Consider the following 21,633-nt stretch of genomic DNA (forward strand, 5'->3'; position numbering starts at 1 on the left):
ATCATTTGTGCTCTTCTACATCCACCCGATCCACAGTGAGTGGGATTTTAATTAAAGACGGCCCCTCACTGAGCTGGGTCCTGTATGGGACAATAGTTTTGGGAGTTGGAGAAGGGAGCAAGTATTTGGTACGATGAATACTTCTTGTTTTTTCTACTTTGGAAAGGGAAGGCAATGGACCGGCCCCCTCCGGCCGCAGTTAAGATGCCTCTAGCTTTCTCCTTTGACCATTCGTTTATAACTGAGTGAAGCGTCCCAATTAGCTTGTACTTTGGGCGGCAGGGAAGGACACGGAAATGGAAAAAAAGAAGGGAGAGGAAGGGAAGGAGAAGGAGGAATACATTTTTTCCCCTATTTTTATATTAAGAAATTCTATCAAATGGGGGGATTTCTAGCATTTTACTTTTTTCTTATAACTTATCTGGTAGGATCAATTATTTAGTGGGTTAATTTTATAAGAACTTGAAAATTCTATGAACAAAAATGTTGTTAGTGACCACAAATGCAACGAAATAACATGGTTTTAAAAGCTCTCGCTGCCACCTTCACATTTTGTCTAAGGAGAAATAGGTCTTATGTTACTGGATAACGCAAAATGATTGAAAAATAATTTCAAACACAGTGCAAGGCTAGTTTTAAGTTTAATAGAGACATTACAATTCATGAAATCCTTACAAGTGTAAATAAATGAAAGTGATTTTTACCTTGTGAAAAGAAAATGCCGAGCTCCATGTTACCATGGATACTGGATGGTGCTTTGAGTCTTGTTCCTTCCTTAGTAGTCAAAGCCCATCTCAGCATCCTGTTGGATTTGTGAGAGAAAATGATACATACTTTGCTACAATTAAATCTAGTTCAAAAACATATTTTCTTGTTGGTGAAAGGTAAAGACAGTGATATTTGGAGCCACATCTTCTAATAATCCTGGCAAAATTGCCATGCCTAGATTTGAGGCCATACAAATGATATTTGATTTGCACATTATAGTTTTTCCCATTGCTGACAGCGGGAAGAGCAGCACCAGGTGTTAGACTGGTGGGGTCAGACCGGCCCTGGGTTCAGCAACCTCGGTACTTGAGTCCTGGCGAGGAGAGAATTAGAGCCAAGACTCCAACTATAAGAGAATATTTATTTATAAAATCGCAGAGGTAGGAGAAGTAATTTAAAAAAGAAATGGGCTCAGGAAACAAGTTATAGAGGCAAAGAAGGGCCCTTGGAGCTTGGGAGTGAGGAAAGAAAAGGTAATGTGCCTGAGGGGAGGGGACGGGGAAATGCATAGGTGTATTCCTGGGAGGGACAGCAGCTGGGTCCTCTGTGCTAAGTGCTTTAAGGGTAGAGATTTTAAGGAAGGCCCCAATAAAATATTCAGGGAAGGTGCCAATAAAATATTCAGTAGCTTTCCAGGCTGTCCTTTCAGGGTCATGGTCTCCCCTGACTGATTGCTCAGTGCCAGGCCAGGGGGTCATTTTTCAATGCATCTGGTCCTGAGGTCAGTCATGGTGTCACTTGTCTGACTTTGCTGCTTTTCTGGGCCTGGAGCTGAAATACAACTGAGGCCTAAATGTTCTCTCTAGGGAAGAAAGGTCAGAGGGTCTAAACCACATGACCAGCAAAATGTTAGACAAGGAAAGGTCACCCTGGGAATGAGGTCCCACCCTACAATTGTCCTTGGCTAGGCACCCGGGGCTTTCCACCCTGGTGACCTCCTGTACCTGGCCCATTGTCCTTGCTGTGCTCCTCTGCTCCTGTCTATCTAACGGCCCACCACACCATGATCTCAGCAAACTGCTGGAGATACTTGAGCAAGATCTGTTTAATTCTTTTTTAAACAAGAATTGTATGTATGCTTTGCTAGTTCAGTTTTCTTTGTAATGAGCTATGATTATTGGCTAAGTAACTTTTAGGCCATAGGCAACATTATTAAAAGAAAATGTATTTTGGAGGTATGTACTATTAGCTAACTACATATTATTCTACTTTTATGAAGTTCTGGAAACAAAAGGGGAAGTAGTAATTCTGCTGCCTGATAGCTCATTTCCCCTATGTTGGAGGAATAATAAAGCTTGGTTTATCTCAAATATGCTGCTTGCAACAGGAGCCAGGATTCTTTAGTTCTTTGTTGGATTTGTCCTTGCCTACTCTTTGGTAAACATTCAGTGATAGGGTCAGTACTAGATGATAACTGAGGCTCTACCGATTGAAAAGCCTAAAACAGTAAGTCTTAATGAGGCAATTTTAGTGCTGACAGAGTCTGTATCTATATGTACCTACCAGGAGGGAGGAAAAGTGGGAGGAGCCCAATGTTGGGGAAAGTGGTAGCAACACTGCTGTAGGTCTTACCCTGACTTTCCTTTTGCTATTTTTGCTGCTTGCCTCCAACTTGCCAGCTTATACAAATGAGTTCACCAGTTTAGTACATTGAACCTAGTGGCCCTGCTTCCATCCCACACTTTCAAATGGACTTGGCAACCTAGGACCATAAGGAAGGAGAAGTGAAACTACAAAACACCGATGAAAGAACTCAGAGACCTAAACCGACGGAGAGCTATTCTATGCTCACAGATAAGAGACTCAGTATGGCCAACATGTCAGCTCTCAAACTGACACACAGCTTCAACGTAATCCTGATCGAACTCCTAGCAAGTTAGTTTGTAGCTATCAATAAGCAGATTTTTTTAAAAAAAAATATATCTTTATTGATTTTAGAGGGAGGAAAGGAGAGGGAGAGAGAGAGATAGAAACATTAATGATGAGAGAGTCATTGATCAGCTGCCTCCTGCAGGTGCCCGACTGGAGATCGAGCCAGCAACCCAGGCATGTGATCTGACCGGGATTCGAACCCCTGTCACCTGGATCCCAGGTCGATGCTCAGCCGCTGAGCCACGGCCAGCTGGGTGCAATAAGCAGATTTCAAGTTTACATGGCGAGGCACAAGACCCCGAACCGGGAACAGCCTTGAAGGAAAAGGGCAGCTGGAAGGCTGACCTCATGCGGTGGTAAGACTTCCAGTACAGCCGCAGTAACCACAGCAGCGCGGCGTCAACCAAAGAACCCGCCAAGGGTCAGTGGAACGGAACAGAGAGCCCAGAAGCACACCCACGTTCAGCTGAGCTTTGACAAGGAGCCAAGGCAATAGGACAGAGCAGAGAGGGTCCCTTTAGCAAGCGGGGCTGGAACAACAGGACCTCCACACGCACAGCATGAGCCTAGGCACAGACCTCACACCTCTTCATAAAGGTAAACTCGAAATGGATCATCATCCTAAATGTAACACACAAAACTGTAAAACTCCTAGAAGACAACAAGGACTTTTTAGATACAGCACCAAAGTCACAATTCATGAAAAAAATAAAAAAAGATAAGCTGGATTTTCTTAAAATTAAAAACTTATGCTCTGTGAAGGACAATAATAAAAAAAAAAAAATAGAAGACAAGCCACAGGCTGGGAGAAAATACTTACAAAGGATGCTTTTGATAAAGGACTGCAATTCAAAACATACAACGAACGCTTAAAACATCAAGTGGAATAAGAAAATACTCTGATAAAAAATGGGCCTTAACAGACACCTCACCAAAGAAGATACACAGATGGCAAATAAACATATGAAAAGAGGCTCCACACCGTGTTGTGTTTTTTTTTTTTGTCATCAGGGGAATGTAAATTAAAATAACGATGAGACACTATTACGAACCTATTAGACTGGCCAAAATCCAGAACACTGATGACAGCAAATGCTGGCAAGGATACAGAGCCACGGGAACTCGTTCATTGCTGGTGGGAATGCAAATGGTACAGCCACTTTGGAAGACAGTTTGATGGCTGCTTATAAAACTAAACATGCTCTTACCATATGATCCAAAATCACGCGACTTTGTATTTACCCCAAGGATTTGAATACTTAAGTCCGCAAAAAACATGCACACAGATATTTATACAGCTTTATTCATCATTGCCAAAATGTGGAAGCAGCTAAGGTGTCCTTCAGTAGGTGGATGGGTAAATAAACTATGATACACCCAGACAATGAAACATTATTCAGTACTAAAAAGAATCGTGGAAAGGCAGAACTATGGAGACAGTAAAAAGATCAGTGGTTCCCAGGGTTAAGCACAAAGGATTTCTAGGGCGGTGAAAATATTCTCTATGATACTATAAAGGTGGATACATGTCTTAACACATTTGTCCAAACCCATAGGATGTACAAGAGTGAACCCTAATGTAAGCTATGGAGTCTGGGTGACAATGATGTGTCATTGTAGATTCATCAGTTATAACAGATGTACCACTCTGTGGGGAATATTGATAATGGGTGAGGCTATGCATATGTGGGGCCAGGGGGTAAATGGCAGATCTCTGTACCTTCTGCTCTATTTTGCTGTGGACCTAAAATTGCTCTAAAAATAAAGCTCATTTAAAAAAATTGTCATACACTAAAAAAGAAAGAAAACTAAGTACTTCCATAAATGTAGGTGTTTGATTATAGGGTTTTTACTAATGAGATGTCTTGTGACTTGAGTATTTTTATTAGACACTCATGAAGTCTAAAGAAATCTTTTACTATGCATTTTCTTTTTAATTCTTAGGTCAGATGTTGCCATTTTGTATAACGATCGATCCGTCCTTGAAAATCACCATGTGAGTGCAGCTTATCGACTTATGCAAGAAGAAGAAATGAATGTCTTGATAAATTTATCCAAAGATGACTGGAGGTGAGTTTAAGAAGACACCTAGAGGAAATTTAATTTCAGGAAAAAGTTAAATTATGTGATTTACGGTGAAGAAAACAGGTGAAAGCTAATCCTTTACTTATACTACAAGCTCAATTCCCTTTGACTGGATGACACTGAGATTAGTACCTAGGAGACCTTGTTCAGGCGCCAAGCTCTGTCAGATGCAGCTGAACTATTTCCAGGCTAATTCAATGTCTGTACGCATTGTAACCAATCCATAAGACGGCAGCCATAAAACAAAGACTTCACTTGAAGATGCATAGTTACACACTCTCTGGAATGTAGCTCTGCTCGATTCTACCAATATGTGTGGTCCTACATAAATTCAAAGTTTTAAAGTACTAATTCTTTCATATATTACTTTTCTACATGTAGAGTTTAGCTTTTTAATTTTTTTTCTAAGAATTCACTATTTGGGGGGAAACATTACAAATATACTATACTAAAATCGCCCAGGTACAGAAGTAAACCTTACATGTTTCTCCAAAGCATCTGTCTGCTTAAAAAAAATTGCATGTGATGGTGATACTGGGTGTTGCCATGTAGGGGAAGACAACCAGGTGCATCCCTGCACAGGGTCACTACAAAGATTAAATGTCTTAATATACATACATACATATATGTATCAACCAGAACACTGCTGGACTGAATAAATACTATACAAATAGTGGTGATTTTTATGAATAGCGCATAGTGCATTTAGAATAGTTTTTCTTTAAAATTGGTTAGGATCCTTCAGATAGAAAAACATTTAGAGTTTATGAGTGGGGGAGGATTGCAGGTGTGGGAGGGGAAAGCCTCCAGTTCTCGAAGGGAAGATGTTAAACAGCATCATTCACAGATCATTCTCCTGGCAACTCCCTAAATCCTTCAGCATTAAAAGGTAAAATAATGTAAACTTTTATAAGCACTTGTACATTTAAAACCTAGCTTCTTTTGTGTTTATACCCATTAAGAAAAATGAAATGTAATCAGTGATGTTTAAGGAAATGTTCCTCTTAGGAACAATAAAAGGCCAAATGAACCTTTTTCCTTCTGATGACTCCACAGGGATCTTCGGAACCTAGTGATTGAAATGGTTTTGTCTACAGACATGTCGGGTCACTTCCAGCAAATCAAAAATATAAGAAACAGTTTGCAGCAGCCCGAAGGGTAGGTGATTTCCTTTTGTGATGTTAAAGTGCCATGGGCTTGGCTCAGGAAAACCGTGATTGGTTACTTCGTTGTGGTCATTTGAACATGCGCTTGGCTTGACAGGATCGACAGAGCCAAGACCATGTCCCTGATTCTCCATGCAGCAGACATCAGCCACCCGGCCAAATGCTGGCAGCTGCACCACCGGTGGACCATGGCCCTGATGGAGGAGTTTTTCCGACAGGTGCTTCTTTCACACTCTGTTCCAATGTTTTTGGAAATAGTGACTGTGAACATTGACATACACATTTTTTTAGACACAAAAGGTGACTTATTATCAACTGGCCATAATACATTCTTGGGACTTTATGAGAAATTTATTAATCTTTCAGATTAATGTATTAAAAATCCTACGTGGTAAAATACATGTGTTAAGAAGAGTCAAGTCTTGAATCTCAGATGTCACTCTAAAGAAGAAAGAAAAAAAAGGAAGGGAGGGAGGGAGGGAATAAATTAGAGTTGTTTTGTGCTATTAAGAGGTAAAAGCTAGAGTAGAGATAGAAAACAACTTTCATCATTAAAAGGGGAAAGGAGGGATATATAATACTTCTGCATACACCTTGGTTAGAAATTAGCTATGTGTGTGTAGCTGCAAGGGAGGCTGAGAAATACAGTTTTTAGCTGTGTGAACGCATGCCTACATTTTAAAAAGAACTTATTGTTATACAAAAAAGCAAGCCTGGATATAGATACAGGGAAAGGCCTGTGGTCTCTGAGACAAGTATGCATTTTTTTCTATAGTGTTTCTGTTTTGTTTCCACTCCTGCCTGGGATGCTGTAGTACTTGTGATAGCCCAATACTAGAAACAGTCCAAACATGCATCAAAGACAGAAATGGATAAATAAATTAAGGTATAGAATGGAATACTATACAACAATTAAAAAAATGGAGTAGATACAAACAACAATAAATCTCAAAAATGCATACTGTATGGTTCCATTTACGTCATGTTCAAAAACTGGCAAAATTAATCTGTGCTGGGTGAAATCTGAACCATGGGTGCCTACACGGAGTGGGATTCACTGGCAGACATTGACGGAACTTTCTGAGGGTGATGAAAATGTTTTATATCTCAACTGGGTATTGTTTACACAAGTGTTTTCAAAATTTATAGTTAAGATTTGAACATAAATTTTTCCTTGATTTAGAAAACAATATATCAGAATAAAGGTGCTTCATGAATGACTTAAAGATGCTAAAAAACATCACTGTGTTAAGAAAAAAATAGCTCTGCTAAATTACAGAAACTCTTGAAAATTACTGAGAGATCTCCAAATAATACCATATCCTTCCCTTTTATGGATTTCAAATCAGACAAAGAATAACTGACAGAATCATGAGGGTAATGAATTCAGTGGAATTGAGTGCAGATGTTTTTGAAGTTCATCTCATTCTTGAATTTTCTAGAAAGATGACTGATACTGATAATGAAGCTTCCAGCATGCATTGATTTTTGACATTTGAATTTCAGGGTACAGGAAAATGGTTTCATAAGGCTACTTAGCTACTTTGTCATTCTCAGTGCTTAGTAAAGAGTGACTCATATATCTGAATATTAATGTTTAAAATACACCCAACACAAAAGGTCAAATCTTAGAATAGGCATAATATCACACTTGGTTTTGTGATCTACATTTTTCAGATTGTGTTACTCAGAGGAAGGAGGTATCAAGTTTTGGTTTGGTTTCGTTTGGTTTGGTTTGGTTTTGGCAGGAATCTCAGTGGACAATGATAGACATTTGTGTAACCCCAAAATGTTCAGAAATGAGTCTTTGCTTCGATGGCTTTAATGAATTAGGCACCATACCTATAGCCCGAAGGAGAGTAAAGTGTACAGTAAATGCTAATATGGGCTATTAGAAAATCAAACCATCCCTGCTAGCATTGCCTCTTTTCTTCAACTAGGAAAATCCTCTCAGATCATAATAAATTGACTTAGGACCTTAGTTTTGAATCCTGGACTCTTATAGCTCTCTGTCTCTGGATTTTTAAAATAAATGACTTTCAAATCCCCTTCGGAAACATATATATAGCAAGACAGGAGAATGTGGGGTTAAAGGTCAAAGTGACTGAGTTTCTCCTGCCGACAAACATGTTTTCCAAGCAAAGCAAGTTTATGTGTCTCATGCTAACACGTGACCTTGACCCCAACAGGTAAAATGCTTTCGCGCATTCAGTTCCCTGAGCCTCCAGCCCCCTGCATAGCCTCAGCCGTGCCACGTCTTAGCCCTTTCGAGGTAGTTACAGCAGTGAATCCAGAACTCCTTGGTGCACGCTTTGCTCTGCGTGTATGTGACATGAGCTCTTTAACTGGATCTGTGTGTCTGTGCAGAGGCCCGGACGCTGGCAGGCCCGTGTTGTTCTTCATTCTTGTTCCTCCTCATGTTACCACCTGTGAAACTCTGACCTCGGAGAGCCCACGGTGCTGAGAGATCCCTTGCAGCCAAGTGGCTGGGGTTTGTCATCTCAGGCAGTCAGAATAGCACTTTTATAAAGCAATTTGACAATATATTCCTTCGTTCTTTTGGAATATACCAAAAGTCTATTGTGTCATGTGGTCCGCTGTGTGTGCTAGAGAATTTAAGGCAGATCAGGCAAGGTCTGCCCAGAACTCATCACGGCCCTCAGCTGCAGCATAAATGCAAACATGGTGTGTTTTTGTTAAAGAAAGTGTTTTATGTATATCAGGCAAGCATAAGAAGCCTGACAATGCAAAGAAGAGATAACTTGGGCTTTAGAAAACCCAAGTCTAAGCCTTAGTTTTCCATCTTCCCAGGAAGGAGACCATGAATCTTCACTTTCTTACCTATAAGATGGTATTAATTCTATTTGCTGCCTCTTAGAATAGTTGTGAGGAACAAAATGGTAGAATAAATATGAGAGGTCTTATAGACGTAAGACAAATATGAGGAATTGGTATTATTTGTTTTTCTCCTGATCTATTTTAAGCTTTATATTTTTCCAAGGCAAAGTATTAGAGAGCCATTGATATTTTGTTATTTGATAGTTACTTAAAGACAAATGTTGGAGGATCTGGCTGTAATTTAAAAAACACATTCCCAACACAACCATGGTTTAAAAAGTAGCTGATTAATTGAAACTTTTTTTTTTTTTTTTTAATATATCTTTATTGATTTCAGAGAGAGGAAAGGAGAGGGAGAGAGAGAAATAGAAACATCAATGATGAGAGAGTCATTGATCAAGCCCACAACCCGGGCATGTGCCCTGACAGGGAATCGAACCCCGATCGCCTGGATCCCAGGTCCACGCTCAACCGCTGAGCCACGCCCAGCCGGGCTGAAACATTTTTTTTTGCTCTGCAGAATATAGCACTAGACTTGAAATTTATTCAATAGGCTTTAGACAAAATTAGACTGGATGTCAATTTAAAAAAATACTCAAGAGAAAGAACTGTTTTTTAGAATCAAAAGCAACAAGAAAATGTATGTGTGCATGTGTGTATGCACACATTCTTTTCTTTTTTTTTAAATTCTTGCCTGAGGATATGCTTATTGACTTTTAGAGACAGTAAAAGGTGGAGGGGAGAGAGAGAGAAAAAAACCACATTGATGTGAGAGAGAACATGAGCTGGTTGCCTTCTGTACGCACCCCAGCTGGGGATTGAACCCACAACCTAGGTATGCACACACACAATATTATATGTATATATGAATGTGCATACATATACATATGTATTAATTAATGTTCCAGAAAAATCCAGAGGAATTTTGGGTCATGTTGACTTCTAAATCATTTTTTCATTAGTTGGTCTACCAAGTTTATGTTATCTAACAAAAGGGCTTAGACGTTCACAATTTTTAACACATTTCTGGAAGACAAACCAGTGTAGACCAAGCTATCTGTATCACTCTTAAAATTCCGTCAATGTTGCCCCAATCCTTGGTGTCACTCCTTTAGGGATACCTTCTAAAGCCAACGCAAGTTGTGGCTAGACGAGATCAGAATTGTATCCAGAATTTTCGGTCTTGAGACACTCTTATTTCTGACAGGTCCTTCCTCTGAGGCATTTTTCACCGCCTAGCCTGTGAGAGTTAATGCCCTCTCTCAGTGTCCATGCAGGTCCACACAGCTCCCCTGCCCTCTGACTGTAATCGGTGCATCTGGGAAATGCTCATTCCCTTCAGCCATGACCGAGATTACTGAGAGATCAGAGATGAAGGCACCAGCCAAGAAAGTAAAGGAAGACGGGTTTTTATTTTGTATTTTCTCGAACAGACATATCAGGTTGGCAAGATAACAAGAAGTTAATACAATTAACTAAGTTAAAAAAAACAATCCACTGCCATTAAAAATCGTTCATACTAAATTGAACCCAATGACTAAGTGAAGTTTTCCCTTTTTCAAATAGTTGCTTTGTGACACATGAAAATAGATACATGTGTAAAACCTACCAGTAGGCATTACCTTGTCAGCCAAGGAGAAGCAAAGAACTGGAAATGCAAGTTATTTAGAAAGAAAGGTCAAAATGATTGTTTTATCCTAAACTGTATACAGTCAGGCCCCTTTATTTCCTTCAGTCTTGCTAGAAGTAGTAATGAAGTGTGTTATTTAAAAATAATTGTATTTCCCATAGTAATAGAAACGTATTTAGTCAGTGAATTCTCAGCTAAGGATCTGGTGTCTCAGATTTAGAGACACAACCAAAACATTTTCATAAGTGTAAAGAACTGTAGCTATGAGCCAGGATAATAACTTAAAATTTAAAAATCAAAGCTTATCATTTTAAGAGGCATAAAGGTACAAACATCAATTACACAAGGCATATGAATGTTCTATAAACTACAACACCCACAAAAATACAATTATATCATATAAATTTTGCTGAAACTGAATGTTCGTTATAATAGTCGTTAGACATTTAAACAGTTTTGGTGACTTTTGTAGAATTTGGAAGGGCCATTTTTAGGAGGAACGCAGGAAGGTAATTAGGTGGCCTGAGTTCCTTAAATAAGTTGTGCAAAGAAGGCTAAACTACTGCATCTGTCCCCCCCTTAAATCTCAATTAAATTCCCCCATGTAAAGGGAAGTCCCTCAAATACTACTTTGGGCCTCACAGGGGCCCCCGAGCCTGTGGCCAGAGGCTTGCTACATGCTTGTTGTTGGTGTTGCGTCTGTGACTAAAACTTAGGTTTCACTGCAAAAAGTTTTCTCGGGACTTCATCCTTTACGTTTTCCTACCTTCTGCATTTCTTTAGAACTATAGAAACTGTTTGACTTCAGGAAAAAAAAAAATGCAGAAAAAGAAAAAGATGGGCCCTTAAGTCACTGGAGTTGACACCTTGTTGACAGCTATCGGAGCCTTTCATGCTGTTAGGAAAGCATAAAAACAGTTATTAGGTGTTTGTCACAGTTTTCAAAGAAGAAATCTCAACAGGCTCCCAGGGAATTGCTAGGACAGGCTTGGCTGTCAGGCCCCAGCACAGAGGCGGCCTTGTGCTTGGGGCGGGAGGGGCCACTTTCCCCAGCCCATCCCCAGGAGCAGGGGAGACACGCAGGGCTGTAACCGAGTGGCGTTGGCAAGTGCTCTTTGGGGCCCTGTCCTTTGCTCCAGTCACCCCTGTGAGTCCATACCCTGGAACGTGTGTGTACTCAGGGAGCTATTGGCTCTGAAAGCATCTATTTGGGCTCCTGCAGCAGCAGAGTCCAAGGGAAGCACAACCTCCACGGAGAACGAGTTGACATACACGGTGCCTGTGGCTTTGACCCGATTTCACCTGGATGGAAAGTGTATGTGCCCTATTCAGGGGCAGAATAAGGAAAATTATAAAGTTTGCCAAATTTATACGCCTGGGTCCTAACTTTCTCTTCACATATCTTCCCTCCTCCCTTAGTGGTACCCGACTCGCCCTGTTGGGTTTCTGGAGCTCTCATGGCCTGGCTGCAGAGCCCCTACCCATTTTCCACTCATAGCCTTTATTCACTCAAAAGGATAAATAACACTTTTAATTATAAATAACTTAAATAACCAATGAGCTTTCGTATTCACTGTGCCTTAGCATGGAAATTTAATATTACAAATCAATCATGGAGTATAAGAAGTGAACAGAATATAAAACCTCTCACTCCATCTATAGGAAAGTCAACCCTGCAATGTATCTGTCAAATGCCCAAGTCCTGATAGTGCCATCCAGCATCCTATGAAATTTAGCTCATGGAAGGTAAATCATCACAATGCCCTTTTCAAGCCCAATCATTTTTAGGTGAAACAAATAACTTCTATAGTATAAAAATACATCTATTAAAATATCAGATAGCCACCCCTTGACCAACAAAAATATCACATTTTCTATGAAGTTGAAGGAGTTGCTTTATTTCTATTTTAACAATAGTTATATTATTATTTATATGTTAACACAAATTGTTAATGACATTGTTCTTATACCTTATCATCAACACGTTAAAAATCAAATGGATAGTAACCTTCAAATCGAGCCCCCAGACAGGTGGTCTTATCTCTGTTCATGGCACCAAAGACTCCTTTTCATTCAGGTTTGAAGCCCAACAGTCAATCTCAACTCATTTCAAGCCGTCCTCCACACTGCTGACAAATTAATCTTTCAAAAGTCTAATTCCTGTCAAAGCCAGTGCCTCTCCATCACAGTAAACCAACTACCAATCCTCTCCCTGGGGTTTAACGCCATCCAAGATATGCATTAGGTGTCATGAGGTCCTTTCATCTGCACAGCTCTGTAATTTTGTTATTGCGAATCATGGTTCTTATTAGCTAATACTTAATGACTGTTTACTAAATATTAGGCCCTGCCCTTAGGCTTCACAGAAATTATCTTAGATAACCTCAGAGTAATTCTATTTGGTAGATACAATTATATCTTTATTCCTAAAATGAGTAAACCAAAATTAGCAAGTTAGGCAACAGATGAGAACTGATTTTAGCCGTGGCTGTGACAGGTCTGAAGTAAGAGAGATAGCGGGCTGAACAGCAGTGATTCAGCGCTGTTTCTGTGACTCCAAGGCTAATGGTCCTAATAAGTCCCTTCCATCTGGCCCTTCAGCTGCATATAAATATTAATTCCAAATGGAATGGAAGTTGTTATTCTCTAGGGGAACGAGGACAGTTGCTGGGAGAGGTCACAGACATTCTATTCCCTATTTGCTTTAAGTCCTGGTGTGGTGAAACATTCCTGTGTATAGATACTGCTTTGGTGACCATATATAGATTTTTTCAGACAATTTTGATTTCACATTTTCCACCCCTCATAATCAGAGGCATGGTTTAGGGGGATGCACCAGAAAACATTGTCAATAAAACATTAAAGCCAGTAAAACACATTGACATGATGTTGTAAAGATCATGATAAAAAGATGTTAGAGAAGCAGGCTGAGCGGGATCTCTGAGGTCCTCAGACTGACACTGCATCGTTGCATGGACTTCGTAACCAAGCACAGTGAAGACCCCTCCCCTCTGTCTCCTGATTTCCGATCCTGACCCTGTGGCTTTATGCAAGGCCAGTGCGCCCCTTGAAGTTAAACAACCAATAGCTTAGCAGAAAATAGATCCCAAAGCACTCTTTCAAATGACCAGACAACTGAAGTGAACAGGCACAAATGAAGTGTTCTCTGTTTCTTTTGTAAGAACATCCCCTTAAATGCAAAGGAAATAAACAATGTTTGATGAACCTTCTGATAATAAAGTTTTACCCAGAGCAGCCACCTTTATTTTAGGAGATGATAACCTAATTAGCTCTTCTGATGTTAAACCCAAACATTTAAATAGAATTCTTTAACATATGCCCGGTTAATCTACTATAGATAAGATAAAGTAATTTTAAAAAATCATTGACATTTAAATTTTCTCTGAGAAAATACTGAAATAAAATTATGCCTACAGAACTTAAGAATGTGAAAGATATTCTTTGTTGCTTGCTGTGGGGGGTTCAAATAAAATTGGTTCATAAGTAGAAAGATATTTAAAAATGCTCATATATTTTTAATTTCAAACAACCATGTAAGAATTTTTTTTTTTAATCCTCACGTGAGGATATTTTTTCCATTGCTTTTCAGAGAGAGTGGAAGGGAGATAGAGAGAGAGAGAAGCATTGATGTGAGAGACACACATTGACTGGTTGCCTCCCGCACGCCCCCGACCGGGCCTGGGGATCGAGCCTGCAGCCGAGACAGGTGTCCTTGGCCGGAACGGAACCCAGGACCCTTCAGTCTGCGGGCTGATGCTCTAACCACTGAGCAAAACCAACTAGGGCAAATTAGGAATTCTTGATGCTGAAGACCTGCTGATGTATTTGGCACAGGACAAAAAAAAAAAAAAAGCACAAAAATGTTTGGACTGGATTGTTAATTAAATGCCAAATAACACACTGAGATGACTATTTTATGGTCACTTCAGAAAATTCCAAAGAGCAAGGTGTGTCTATAATCAAGGGGTTGTAATTCCAGAGTCACCACATGCTGAAAACGCTCATTTCTCTTTTCCTTTGCAATATATTCGCAAAGCTGACCATCCGAGTAGAATTATACGAACTTAGACTACACTTTTGGCTTTGTCAAAATAAATAAATACACAGTGGCAATTAAAAAAATGAAAGATGCGGCTTTTGGCTTTGCATCTAGGCTGCTTGTTATCGGAGCTTCTCCAAACCAAGTCTGTACTAACGAGCTTTCCTTTCTGCAGGGAGATAAAGAAGCTGAATTAGGGCTTCCATTTTCCCCGCTCTGCGATCGGAACTCAACGATGGTGGCCCAGTCACAGATAGGTAATACTGAGGACCGGCGGTCGGGGGACTGGGCGCGTCCGTGTCAGTTTTCAGATGGATGCACCATGTTCCAAGGGGTGACATCATGAAGACCTCATTCCATAATCACGATAAATGTGTTCTTTAGACCCAGCTAGATGGTGCTAAGTCATAGGAATTATTAAAACCTCACAAAATGAATTCAGTGAAGCAGTACTAATCAATGTAATTGTTACTCTGTTGGTAATCCTTTTACCAAAAAAAAGAGAGCACTTTAATCTTCTGGAAGAAGCAGCCTTTTTTGATGTTGTCTGGCTGATTATTGTTTTTCTGTAATTTAATCTTTTGAGTGTAGAACAATTCAATGAAAATATTAATATATCTGTTCTGTTATCACTGCATAATATGCTTAATATACTAGCTTATATTCTTTTGGAGAAAAACGTATTATGATATGAATAGATAAGCCAACACTGAGAAATTTGTAAAATGATACTGCTCCCAACCATATTTATTCTTTTCATTTGTATTTGTGCTGGAGTCTTGGAGGCCTGCCAGTTATTAAAACATGGCTGTGCTGCATAGTTCAGATATTTGTAAGAATTACTCCCTGAGCCAGCATGGTTGTTATCTCATCACTCTTAGATGGCTGCCTTACCTCTCTAGCTGCTCCAGCACCACCTCCCGCAAGGCCGAGGTCAGCTGCGAGAAAGCTGCTTGCCCTGCCCTTCCCCCCCCAGGCTGCAGGCGTGAGCGTGGCAGGCTAAGGACCCCGCAGGCCCCTGGGAAGAATGGCATTTCCTGAGGCTTGCCGCTGTAATATAAATTGCCGCTGGCTTAGTACAGGTGACCTCTTATTTAACAGTCTCCGCATCCCGGGCATTTAAGGCCGTAGCCAGAACTGGAAATAGCACCCTGGGTGGCCAATTAACATTGCTTTGACTTGAAGGCACCAATTAAAACACAAAACTATTGCAGGTTTTTTTTTAAATTAAAAATGTACCTTAATGTATTCTATGACTAATCTAGTAATTTGAAATGTGAATTACTTTTATCCAAGGATGGGCTACTATGACCTAAAAAGCCTCCCTCTGGTTAGTCTCCTGTGTTCCGGTGGTAGTCCATTGCTCCCGGGTGTGTTTCAGGCAACAGCCCTAGATTTCCAGCACCACACCTCTCCTGGCACCCGGGGGTGTTGCATGGACACAATGCTAAGAACAGGCTGTGTCTCTTCCACCTAGACACTGGGTGGTAAGTGCCCCATTCTCTCTGTGGGCCATTTTCTGTCTTGATGAGTACTTTAAATGTAAAAGTCTTTATTCATTCTGACACCTCCATGTGATGAGATTAATGCTGTTTCCTAGAGATGGTCCTGTTTGCTGATTTGACAGAACACGCCCACGCACTGTCAACTAACACTTTACATCCAGAGAATAATAAACAGCCATCTGAAATATTAATATACTGGCCAAAAGCTCTGACTCATGAAAGGGGGACGGGGGGAGAGTGGTTGCCTTCGTGTTGCCTGAGAAAATACTTTAATTTCATTTCTCTGAAGCTTAGGTATTATTTCTTGTTGGTAAGTAATAAAATGCAACAATCAGCTGAAGACCTTTCAGAAAGGGTAATGATCGCACTTATTGAGAAAGGAGAATATGTTAATTTTGGCTAGATCTGAATTTATTGTTAACAATAGCATGAGACTGAATGTTAAGTAAGAAAGCCAGTATTCTTGAGTTAGCAAGTTTAAATTGTATCCCTTCCAGCGCTGGCGAGAGTGTTTTATACAGCTGCTAGGCCATCCCTATAGAATAGATTGTTGCTATTGGATTAAAAATCATTGCAAGGGGTAAATAAACCATATTATAGTTGATACTTTCTATCAGGAGCATATAAAACTCTTCATTATTACCAGTTTTAGAATTCAGTAAATTGTAACCTTTGAATTTATCTTTTTTTGCTCTTGTAGGTTTTATTGATTTCATCGTAGAGCCAACATTTTCTCTTCTGACAGACTCAATAGAGATCATTATTATTCCTCTTATAGAGGAAGACTCAAAAACGGAAAATTCTTACGGAGCAAGCAGGTTTGATACTTTCTTCCTTGCATCATTTTTCATCTTTGCAATGTTTCATAACCTTTTAATTATGATTATCTTTATTATTTCTTACCTCTAGGCAGGAACATTCTTACAAGAATTATTAGACATTGTTGCCACCTAGTGGCTATGCATTATATTGCACATGCCTTTGAAATAACTTGATGTCCATTTCAAAAAAAATCAAAGTACTAAGGAGTATATCAGAATAGTATTCAATACCAAGGAGAATGAAATTATTTGAATTTTTATTGAAGATGTAGGTATTGTGTCCTAGACATGTAACATTTCTGGTTGTGTTAATTTGCTTACAAACAAATCAACCACAACCCACTTGCATATCTCAAAAGACGCCTTTATCAAAGTTCGTCTTTTAAATGACATGAATACAATGAATCTATATAACATTGTTCCAACAAAGTCCATTGTATATACCACTTACATTATTTCAAACTAGATTTTTTTGACCAATACATTTGTTAAGGGATATTATTTAAAACTTCCAGTTGCAGAAAAATCATGCTAAATTCTTACCCATCTAAACACACAACCTTTCCTAACAGCACGCCAACAGGCTTCCTAAATCCTGCTTTAATGAGGAAACTTAGGGAATGTTCTACCTGAGAAAGATCCAGGTTAGCCCGGAGATTAAATGGTGGAGGAAGGGGCAGGTGCCGTTGCCTGCGTTGGGCTCTAGAACGGTGATGCCCCTTTGTGATGTTCATCAGGAGATTCACTACTAAGTCAGCTCACCCCAAGTTCCTGCTGCCGTGCTCAGGCCTCTCCACCCTGTAATAGATGAGCACCCCGACGTGCTGCTCTGGAAGTCCCTGACAGACCCAGGGAGCGCCTGGCCCTCCCCATGAAGTAAAGAAAGGAGGGGGGCGAGAAGCACGAACGTGCTCAAAACTGGGCCTGAGCACCTGCCGTCCTGCTTCTCCAGTTGGCTTTATAGTGTTTCAGGCTTTGCTTCCTTATGCCACATCCCAACCCTGCTATTTTCTGGTTTCTTTGATTGTTAGTTAGCTCAAGTACTTTATGTGCTTACACACTGCTGATTCTTGCAGACGATCGAATATGAAAGGCACGGTGAACGATGGAACCTACTTCCCAGACTACTCTCTTGCAAGTGTGGACCTGAACAGCTTCAAAAACAACCTGGTGGACATCATCCAGCAGAACAAGGAGAGATGGAAAGAGTTAGCTGCTCAAGGTACGGTTCATTTATATTGTTTTTGAAACCTTCCTGCCATCTCTTTCTGTATCACCACCTCTGAGATTCTGGAATTTTCCCTCCTAGATTTATTCTTTTATAAAATATAGAAGCCCCTGGCGGTATTTGGAATTTAGCTACCCTTTGATTATTCATGAGAAAGTTGGTTAATCTATTAAAGAAGAGGAGATTCTGCTCTGTTTGTGCCACATGGACTGCAGAAGTGGGTGTCGGTGAGGTGGCTCGAAGGATGGGGCGATGAAAAGGTCACAAAACTTTACATGGCCCAGTAGCCTCCTGTCCGCTTCTAGAGGTACTTTCGAGCCCGTGTTTTAGGCTTTGCAAGGGCCTCCTGTGTTGCCGGAGGAATGTAACACCTAGTGTCAGAGATCTGGTTCTTTTTTCTTTCAATTTTACTAAGTTACTTTTTTGGCTGACAGTTTCGCTCATGAGTTGCAAAAGTCATCAGTAATTTACCACCAGGGAAAACAAATGTGGGACTAGCTCTAGTTATTTCTGACGTCTTTTCTGATTCAAATAGTCTGTTTCATTTACAGAGCATGTGAGTTAGTACCCGTGAACTTTAAAGCAGGAAATTCGCTTTCAAACTCCAGCTCTGGCCCCTGCCTCCTCTCACGCACCCCCCCCCCAGCCCTGTCCCACTCACGCGTATGCTCCCTGCGCAGTGGGCTCCGGGCAGCTCCTCAGAACACCAGAGTCTTTGCAATGATTGTATCTTCAGCCAGGAATTCTCTTGGATGTCTCTGCAGAGCTGACTCCTTCTTGGCTGGCAGGCCTGTTTTAATTTTTAATTTGAAAAACACAGCACTTAATAACTGATTTAACTTAATTTTCAAGTAGATCTTATGAGTATATACTATTACAATTCCCATTTTACAGATAAGGAGACCAAAGCAGAGGACAGTTTTGTGACTTGCCCCAAATTTCACAATTAGTAAGTGAAGGAGCTAGAATTCATTCTTTCCAAACACAGTGCCCTAAAACCCTATGCTACGCAGAGCCCCCAAAGAAACCCTCCTTGACCACAGGAAGTGACGTATGTCCCCTGTCCTATTTTTCCATTACAGCTCAGTTTAGTCACTTCACAGTGAATCACTAATCCATAATCAATATTTGCTTCTGCCTTTCCTTATTTATCATGCCTCCCACATGGGAACGTATGGTCCACACAAGTGGGACGTGGTCTACTGTGTTTTCCAGTGTAGCACAGTGCCAGGCATGTGATAGGTGCTCAACAAATATTTGCTTAATTAAATAGTTAATTAATCTGGGATGTTGTCATATTATTTCTCCACCTGTGCTATTAACAAATAAAAGAAATACTGATGTAATATCTTTATCTGAATCTGTAACTCTCACTTTCCCAGCCACATAAGTCTGATTAGTTAGAAAATTTTAAATGCATAATCAATATTAAAGTTAATCGGTAACTTGACCTTTCCACCAAATAACACAAAAACCATAGAAAACTTTGTCTTTAATATTTAAAAAGTTAAAAACACAGACTCTGTATTTAACAAAAATTTAAAATATGCCCTGGAAACTCAAGAAAAAGGATGACTGCCTTTTAACACCGTTTTGCAAAACCAGGCTAGTGCAGGCAGACTCTTTGGAAGCATCTTCCATGCGCGTGCAGTTTCTCAGCCAGCCAGGGCTGTGTGGGGGGCTCTCAGCCCCTCTGTGCCTCCCAGCGCTAGGACCTGCTGGTCTACCACTTACCCAAACATGGGCCACAGCCTCAGGCTTGAGAAGCTGTGGGTTTCCCCCCCTTTTTTCCCTAAACTAAATCCCTCACTTCCTGCAGGAGAAACCGGGGATTATTGCCCCCTCGTCCCATTCCAATGAGGTCTACCCCATCAGGCAGCAAAGCGGGCTCCTGCAGCCATTTCCAGGCCAGGGCCGGCAGAAGGGAGCTTGGGAGAAGCTAGCTCCAGGCCAGGTCATAGCTTCCTGAAGTTCTTACCTGAATCTCCAGCAATGTTTCATCAATAAGTGCTTCTCAAATTGTAGTGTTGCCTTGATTGATTTTCAGTTGATGGAATGGTTAATAGTTTCCAATTTTAACTTTTCTTTGGAGAGGAAACGCTCGAACTCTACATCACTGGAACAGGAAGTCATTGGTTTTGGAGAGAATTAAATGAGTTGATTTATGTAACCTGCTTAGAAGTACCTAGAATAGTAGCATTACATGAGTTGCTGTTATTACTATAATTATTATTTACTGACCTTCTGTTATGTGTTTTAGGAGTTAGGGATATGGTGGGGGGGGAAAGAGACAATAATTCCTATGCTCATGAAAGAGGGAATGGAAGTTAAGAGCAGGGCTGCAATATTACATAAGGAGGCCAGGAAAGGCCTTACGGAGAAAGTGATAATTTAAGTAAATACATGAAGGAAGTTAGAAGAAGCTGTGGGGAGGTCAGGCTTGCCTGACATGCAGAAATAACAGGAGGCTAACGAAGCTGAGGGAAACAGCCAGTGGGAATAACAGGCAGTGTGATAAACGGGTAACGTGCCACATCATTGGTTTTGGCCAAAGAGAGATAGGTAGCCAAATTTGTAGAATTTTGAAGAAGAAAGATAAAGTGCTCTAAACTGAAGTTTTAAAAGGGTCACTCTGGCTATAGAATGGGAAATATTCTTCTCTTTGGAGGCACAAATGGAACAAGAAGGCCAGAAAGGAGGTTATTGCTCATAACCCAGGAGAAAGATGGATGTTAAACCAGGTGGTGGTGGCAGGGAAGGTGGTGGGGAGCAAAGTATTTCAACTCTGGCTACATAGAGATGGTGGCGTAAGGTGGTATGCATGAGTAGGAAGAGAGAGCAAAAAGAGACCAGCTTCTGGATATATTTTGAAAGCAGGACTGATAGGATTTGTTAGCAGATTAGGTGTAGAGTGTAAAATCAAGACAAGAGTTAAGAAGGATGCCCGGACTTCTGGTTTTCTTACACATTAATTGTGTATATCTAAATTTATATAATTATTTTGCAGAACAAGTTGGCATCCCCAGCAAAGCTGAAGATGTACATGCCATATTTCCCAATAATTTCATGGCTATATTCCCCCCTAGAGAAACTTTTGCTCATGTGCATCAGAAGACATTAGCAAAATGTTCATAGCAGCATTGTTTATGGGTGCAAAATACTTGGGAAAAAAGTAAAATGAATTCATAAACTGTGATGTGTTCATATTATGGAACAGCATACTGCTGTTAGGATAAATGAAATTCAGCATGACACAAACAATGTTGAGCAAAATATGCAAGCTGCTGAAATATAGCAAGATGCCGCTTATAGAACATTTTAAAAACTTAGAAGCTAAACAATCGATTTTAGAATACACATATGACAAAACTAAAGAATGATGGAGGAAATATTCAGAATCTAGGAGGAAGACTGAGGGATTTATTTAGGAGTAATATTTTATTTCTTAGGTTGGATGCTAGACACACAAATGTTCATTTTATGATATGGTTTTATCTAACGTATATGCTTTATATATGTACATATAATCCATTTGTGTGCATAGAATATTTTATAATAATGAAAAATGTGATTGGCTACATACAAATACATACATGTATTAGTCTTAAATATACTGAGGATGAAAGTTAATGATAATTGCATTGAGATGAAAATAAGCAG

At 40.1% G+C, this 21,633-nt stretch overlaps 1 protein-coding gene across 1 annotated transcript in view; it reads left to right on the top strand.

The window, feature by feature from the left end:
* The window catches only part of PDE1A (phosphodiesterase 1A), a 55,976-nt gene that overhangs the window by 20,273 nt on the left and 14,070 nt on the right, over positions 1-21,633 (top strand). The window contains exons 6-11 of the mRNA XM_016211791.2: positions 4,585-4,710; positions 5,782-5,883; positions 5,989-6,109; positions 14,595-14,676; positions 16,625-16,742; positions 17,822-17,967. Of these exons, the coding sequence (XP_016067277.2) occupies positions 4,585-4,710; positions 5,782-5,883; positions 5,989-6,109; positions 14,595-14,676; positions 16,625-16,742; positions 17,822-17,967 (695 nt within the window). The remainder of the gene's footprint in view (positions 1-4,584; positions 4,711-5,781; positions 5,884-5,988; positions 6,110-14,594; positions 14,677-16,624; positions 16,743-17,821; positions 17,968-21,633) is intronic.

Source organism: Miniopterus natalensis, chromosome 8, assembly GCF_054644295.1.
Source record: "Miniopterus natalensis isolate mMinNat1 chromosome 8, mMinNat1.hap1, whole genome shotgun sequence".
In the NCBI taxonomy this organism is placed as follows: domain Eukaryota; kingdom Metazoa; phylum Chordata; class Mammalia; order Chiroptera; family Miniopteridae; genus Miniopterus; species Miniopterus natalensis.